At 38.8% G+C, this 7,396-nt stretch overlaps 1 protein-coding gene across 1 annotated transcript; it reads right to left on the bottom strand.

The window, feature by feature from the left end:
* Positions 1 to 1,113: 1,113 nt before the first annotated feature.
* TMEM17 (transmembrane protein 17) lies at positions 1,114 to 7,396 on the bottom strand. Its single transcript, XM_030877360.2, has 4 exons — positions 7,118 to 7,396; positions 3,407 to 3,510; positions 3,133 to 3,246; positions 1,114 to 2,175 (listed from the first exon to the last, which is right to left on the bottom strand). The coding sequence occupies exons 1-4, from the start codon at positions 7,215 to 7,217 to the stop codon at positions 1,897 to 1,899; spliced, it is 597 nt and encodes a 198-aa protein (XP_030733220.1). The 5' UTR covers positions 7,218 to 7,396; the 3' UTR covers positions 1,114 to 1,896.

Below are 7,396 nucleotides of genomic sequence, written 5' to 3'. Positions count from 1 at the left end.
ATTCAAATAAAGTAAAAATAAGGACTGCCTAAACTCCAAATGTGCTGACACACAAAATCAAATATCTATCTTGATTTTCGTATGCTTACATAGGGAACCAGCTATACTCCAAAAGAAAATATTGGTTCAGCCTAACACAAAATCATGGTTTTATTGTTTAGACAAAAACCAAATAACTTGGTCATGTTCTCAATGGATTTTCTTAGTTTCTTTTTTCCCATCCTTATTATATCTGTATTTTAAGCAATATGGCTATTAGAGCAAAATTTTTTTAAAATTTTAATAAATTGAATATTTTCCCCCAATTTTTATAGTTGTTAAAATTTTTGATTATCACTCTTAACATTTTAGTGATTACTCTTTTAACCTTAAAGTTTAAATGTTTCAGAGGCTCTGATATTTAAAATAAAACTCTGGAAACAACTATTAAATAGAAAATTCTTTCTTCATCATCCCCTTAATTTATCTGCTATGTACATTTAGTGTTCTTATTTTATATTTTCTTATAAACTCACCTATCTGGAAACAAACACAACAAATATGTTTTAGTAAACTATCCAAACAGAATTCTATTTTGAATTTCAAATTATTGGAATATACCTAGTGACAGCTTTGGTATAGGGGAAAGGCTAATCAGCCAGTGCATGGGGGTAGAAAAATTTGACTGAACTTTATATATAATAATAGAAAGAGCATAAATAGACTGGTCAGGTGTGATTAAGAGTGGGAAATAAAAAAATTTTCAAAAATTAAGCAATATAAGAATGTATAAGGCACAGCATGGAAGTCCTAAAATAAGCATGAATTACAGAACAGGAAAATTAGAAAGAATGATTTTTAAGGTAGCTACAACTATCTCTCAGTAAAATACATTACTTATAAAGGCACATTTCCCTATAGGACAGAAAACATTATATCCCTTAAGACAATCCAATAGTCACTTAAAAATAATGTTCAGATACATCCAAGCGAACTCTGTAATAAAAATAACAAACCCACAGCCCAAAAGAACTGTACAAGACAGGAATGATTCCTACAGATACTTTAACATAAATATTTTATACCTTATTGTAAAGACATTTTACACACCACCGCCATAAATACCAAACACGGTTTTATTTATCTACTTATTTATTTTTTTGAAAGTTTTTTTGATGTGACCATTTTTAAAGTCTTTATTGAATTTGTTACAATATTGCTTCTGTTTCATGTTTTGGTTTTTTGGCCGTGAGGCATGTGGGATCTTAGCTCCCCGACCAGGGATCAAACCTGCATCCCCTGCACTGGAAGGTGAAGTCTTAACCACCAAACTGCCAGGGAAGTCCCTGAACACGGTTTTATGAAAGTAACAATTTTAGAATAAAAACATTTCTTAAATAGCATGATAATCCACCTGTTTTCTTCTTAACCTCAGCATAACAGCTAAGACCCTAGCAGACATGAAAATTTGGTGTCTTAGTTTACAAATGTAGTCTAATACATCGGAATACTGACAAGCATTTCCACGTGCTTCAGACATACTGCCAACACATAGATAGCCAACAAGGTTAAAAGAAATATACACATTTCTAGTTATAGGTACTAACTAGAAATATTACAGTAAAGATGTAATGCCACCAATACAGGTTTTTACACACCTGAAAAAGTCAACAACAACAAAAAATTTCAGATATTTGACATCAGGTAGACAACACGTAGGCTTTAGGGTTGATTTACTGCTTTCATGTGATGTGCAAATAGTCTTATCATTGCCCCCAACCTTGGAATTTCAGAGCCAGAGAGCATACAGTTCAAAACACTTGCTTTATCCTTTTTCTCGTGCTAGCCCTCTGGTGTTTTCCTAATTCCTGAAGTTTTCTAGAAGGATCTTTCAGATTTTCACTCAACAGCACTGGGTCAAATCTCTTCTATACAGGATCTCACTCTTCTCATGTCTCCTCTGCTCACAGAGAGCCGGTCAAAGTCTTGGAGGTGGAAACGAGTTGCCAACTGATTTACCATTTTCCTTAGGGTAAGAAATGCCGAAACAACTTGGAAAGTAAGGAATATAGTGAAGATGATATGTACTGCTTTTTCTAAGGGCAGATTCGTTAGGCCTTCATTAAAGAGCAAGAATAGAATTAAAGGCAACTGCAATAGAAGGCTCAAAAGCCAAAAGCCAGCCAGCTCAGGAACCTGCAATGACACACATGATGAGTATCAGATCAGTGAAGTACAGGCTTCTGTTTGCATCAATAAGCAAGTGATACTACTTGATGGCACTACGGTGAACGTACATTTTGAGCTCTGTAAATCAAAAGGAATACAACATGGTCCTTGTCCTCAGAAAACTTACAGTCTAGACTGGAAGAGAAAACTTACTTATGGGACAGTCCTAGAATACTACAGTGAATAATGAAATGCACCACTTAGCATTATAGACTAAATGCTACAAGAAATAAGAGGGTAAGTAGGGTAGGTAAAAGACAGAATTCAAGGAGGTAGGCTTTTAAAGTTGGGTAGAAGGAGGAAGAGGCAAGAACTTAAGTAAGCAAAGATGTGGAATGAGTATGACTGGGAAACAACACATCACCTGGAATGGATGCTTGGATTAGGAAAAAGCAAGAAATACTTGGGACAGTATACAGTGGGACAGGCTGGGACAGGTCCTTATGAAGGGCCTGAAAGAACACAGAAATCTTTAGGGATTATCCCTAAATTCTGGTAACTGTAAATGCTTAGGCAGCATGATGATTCAGAAAACATGAGCCTTGCAGAGGAAATGAGTTTATCATTTCCCCCCATTCTCTTATTCAGGATCTAAATAATCACGTTTAATTGACCAAGTATTTTCAAGACTGGTGAGAAGAGGGAAAACTATCACTTCTTAAGTGTTTGCTATGTTCAGGTACTTTATATAAATTACTTAATCCTAACAAATCTGTGAAGTAAATATTTCCCCAATTTTATATGTGAAGAAACCAAGGCTCAAGAGATTAAGCAAACAGACCACAGTGACAGATGTGGTGAAGTTGGAGCTAGGCCTTAACTACAGGCCTTTGCTCCTTCCATCCCATCTCACTGCCTTTTCCTTGTTAGGAAAATCTTACTGCATTTATGTGTAGCACTGAGAGAAAGGAAAGAAGAGCCTACCTTCTCCTGCAGGTTCCCCATGTAGCCCAGATACAACCTGATAGCTTCAATTAAGGTTATTAGGATGATAACGGTGACCACAATGAATTTGTAGTAATCAGGCAAGATTGAATACTAAAAAAAACAAAAAAAAAACATGTTCATAAAATCTCACATATAGTAAGACTGACCTGAGATTAAAAAAAAATATGAAGAACTTTAATTTTATTGACAATGTAACAATGCTAGGGACGGCAGAAGAGACCTCAGCAGAAGTAGTAAAGTGTAGATTTACCTTCATCTGAAGCATCGTAATGCTGCTCACCCACCAAAGTGGGAAAAAATAAGTGTTAAAATAAAGTGACATCTGCAATGCCAAACTGGAAACCATTTCATTATCTACGGAAGAAAGAGAGAGAAAAGGAACAAACTCTTAACCCTGGTCTCTGCCCTATACGTCCTTTAGTTCCTTAGAATTAATAACCATAGCAGCAGCTTAACGAAACTCCAAATTTTAAGCCTATTTATAATCATTGACAGTGAAAGGAAATAGTCATCATAATACTATTTAGTTCCTATGTTGGCTACTTGGGGGTGTGTTTCATATTTTTCAATTACTTTATCATTTTCCCATTACAGTCTGCTGACTTTTTTGCATACTACTGGTATAAATTAAATGTGGAATATCAATACGAATCCTATTGAACAGATAACAATAATAATCATTACCTCCTTTGTAGAGTTCTGTGTAAAGAGCCTATGAAATGAACACATAAAATACGTAACAACTAATCTCTCACATATAAACTAATCTCATGCAAAATCTAACCTCCCCAAATTATAATTAAACAGACACCCCTTTTCAGCATATCCTAATCCTACCTGTTCATTCATATCCAATTCAATGCCACTTTTTCCATAAATCCTTTCTTGATCCCATTCCCCCACTCCAGCAGAAATCTCTTTCCCCTCTAGGTACTTATCACTCTAGTCTATGTGTAAGAAGTGCTAGCAAAGAGCCACACTCCCCTCACTTGAGACACAATCTGGTTACTGAAGAGACAATGAGCTCTGGAGTCCAAGTAAACCCGGAGCCCCCCAGACTCCCTCAGAACTCTAGATGCCAGACTTGGAATAAATTATTTAACCTCTTTGAGCCTTAATTTATTCACCTGTAAAACAGTAACATTAAAATTACCTCACAGGTTGCTTGTGAAGATTAAAGATAATATAAATTACTTCACCCTAGCACTATGCCTGGCACTTAGTAGGCACTCAATAAATATGAGTCCTTTTTCCTTCTCTTTTACTTATACACAGGCTCATTGTAAGCACAGCCCACATTCTACCCAAATTTGAGGCCCTCATAGAACCTAGCATCTTGCTTTACACATGGAAAATACCAAATATGCATAAGCAGAAAGAATGAATTAATGAATTCATTAATGAATGAATGAAAACATACTATTATAAGGGCATTACCAGTGTAGCCATTCATGATACATGAGTTTCATTTATCTAAGGCTGATTACATAGTATCTTTTGCTTTCATATAAGGGAGAAGGGTCCTAAATTAAGAATTTGATTTTTTAAATTGGGCCCTACAAATGCATCCTCAATTTGACTAAATTCCAACAATTTAAGAGCAGATATAGATTTTGAAATCCACTGCTCTAAATGAAAGAATTTACAAAGGCTCTAAAATAAATATTTTTTTAAATTAATTTATTTATGTAGTTTTGGCTGTGTTGGGTCTTTGTTGCTGTGCGTGGGCTTTCTCTAGTTGTGGCTAGCGGGGGCTACTCTTGGTTGTGGTGTGTAGACTTCTGATTGCGGTGGCTTCTCTTGTTGCAGAGCTCTCGCTCTAGGCGCGTGGGCTTCAGTAGCTGTGGCACACAGGCTCAGTAGTTGTGGCTCGTGGGCTCTAGAGCGCAGGCTCAGTAGTTGCAGCACACAGGCTTAGCTGCTCCGTGGCATGTGGGATCTTCCTGGACCAGGGCTCGAACCTGTGTCCCCTGCATTGGCAGGCAGATTCTTAATCACTGCACCACCAGGGAAGCCCCTAAAATAAATTTCTTAAAAACAGATTTTTATGTCTTTTTCTCCGCATCTGAGTATTTTATATCTATCATTTAACAGTTTTAAAATATAAGATAGTCATGGTCTCTCACAGCCAGGTTTTTCCTTTAGCTCCAAGAATATCCCTGATTATTATGTCTACTTTTGCTTGCACCCATTTATTAAATTACCACTAATAAAGGAATGCATTCTTACAGTCTGTTAAATCTGAAGGTAACTCACTTGCCTAGGATTTTCTCATAACAATAGTACAACTCTTGGTCAGCTGTGGTCATAATACACGCTTGCAATTACAGTACAAATAATCAAACCTAATTCAGATCCACAAGGAAGAAAATGTGGAAAAATAGTGATAAATTAGTTAAGCTGAAAATTTTAATACCTTTAGAGCAAACACTGTAGTCAAATTTTGCGAAGAAGTTTTTATGTTGAGAATTTTGTACATGAGCATCTTAAGAGTTATGTCTATATTTCAGATCAAACTTACCATCATGCAGTTGAAAATCAAGTTAATATGTAAATTAACCTTGAAAGCACAAGACATGAATTTACTAAATTCTGCAAAAGTACAAGTTGACTTCTGTAAACGGAATTTAAATTAAAACATTATGTAATATAAATCAGGGGTGGGCAAACTACCAGCCAGCTGCCTGTTTTTGTACAGCAAGTGAGCTAAAAATGTTTTTTCACATTTTTAAATGGTTGAGGAAAAAATATCAAAGAATAATAATATTTTGTGACACTGAAAATCATGAAATTCAAACTTTAGTGTTCACAAATAAAGTTTTATTGGAACACTGCCATGTCTATTCAATTACCATTACCTATGACTGCCACAGAGACCTACGGCCTGAAAGGTCTAAAATATTTACTATCTGGCCCTTTACAGAAAACCCCTGATACTTTATATCATCAGATTTTAGTGCCTTGGCTTTAGAATCAAAAACATAATAACCTAATTTTTCACATTATGTTTTTCTCTGTACATCCTAAATCAAGACCAGGCCTAAATTCAGAGGACAGGCAAGTAATCAGGGTGAAAAATTGAAACGATGGGAAATGACTTTTCTTTGCCCCCTTTAAAAAATCCCTAAACCAAACAAGAGGAAAAGATTTCTATTTCCCAGCACAGTTCAGTGATAAAAGCTGCGTGGGTTTGGTTGACAGTATGTTGTCTATCATGATTTAAGAGAGGGAAACTGTTTTGCAGAAAACTGCGTTGTCACTTGTCATGTTGGATGTAGCATCGTGGTATTTTGTTACTTGATTTAGGACAAGAAGTATAAATAGGGGATGGGAAGGAGAAGGCAGGGAGAGTGCGAGTTTTGTTGAAGGCGTTGCTAGAGTGGCAGGTGCCACTCTGTATTGGATAGCGTTTAAAATAAAATTTCTTTCCATGTCTTCTGCCAGAAAATGGACTTGTGGTGGAAAGTACTTGTTCTGCTAGGAAAGGAGAAAAGGAAAAGATATTTTACCGGGTAGGGGATAGTAAGTGGAAAGAAGGGATTGCCTGGGCTGTTTCCACTCCACCCTGGCCAGAAAAGCCAGGGCGAATGCTGTAGAGGAAAAGCAAAGTCGGCCTTCTCAGCGTTCTCGGAGGGCAAGGGACCGGACGCGGGCTGCGAAGGCGGCTTTTATATTCTTTTTTGAGGAAGGCCGGCGCCACCTCAGCCGCCCCGTTTGCCATTAGCCGGCCAGGTCACAGCACCATCAACCCGGAACCTGCTGGGTTACGGGGCCGGGGTATCTGGTCCCCATCTCAGCCCCATCCCTCGGCCTGGCCCCTCCTCCAAGGAGCTTCCCGCACTGCGGAGAACCACCTGAAGGCGAAACCGCCATCTTAGGTCTGGGCAAAATCTGGCCGCTCCAAAACCCGCGCCAGGTCTTCCGAGGGCCACACGTCCTGCGCTGGGCCTCCGCCACTCACCCGGACCCTCGTTATACTCCGGCCCGGTCCGGCTGGAGTCACTGAACACGGTCCGGCTGAAGTTTCCCAGCCTCTGGCGGACCGGATCTGGCAGCTCCATGCTCTGGCCTTGGTACTGGCTCACTGCTGCGTCTTCGGGCGCTGTGGTGCTCTGAGGTTCCCACGGCAACCGGGAGGCGAGGGCGCTGGGGGCCCGGGCGCACGCGCGGCCGCACTGCAGGACCGAGGCGTGGGGCTCCCTGGAGGGGAGAGGAGTGCGGGGGAACCCATTCCTGCTGA

Source organism: Globicephala melas, chromosome 12 (genome assembly GCF_963455315.2).
Source record: "Globicephala melas chromosome 12, mGloMel1.2, whole genome shotgun sequence".
Taxonomy (NCBI): Eukaryota; Metazoa; Chordata; class Mammalia; order Artiodactyla; family Delphinidae; genus Globicephala; species Globicephala melas.
The sequence above is the reverse complement of the archived record's forward strand: the minus strand, read 5'-3'. Positions and strand labels throughout refer to the sequence as shown.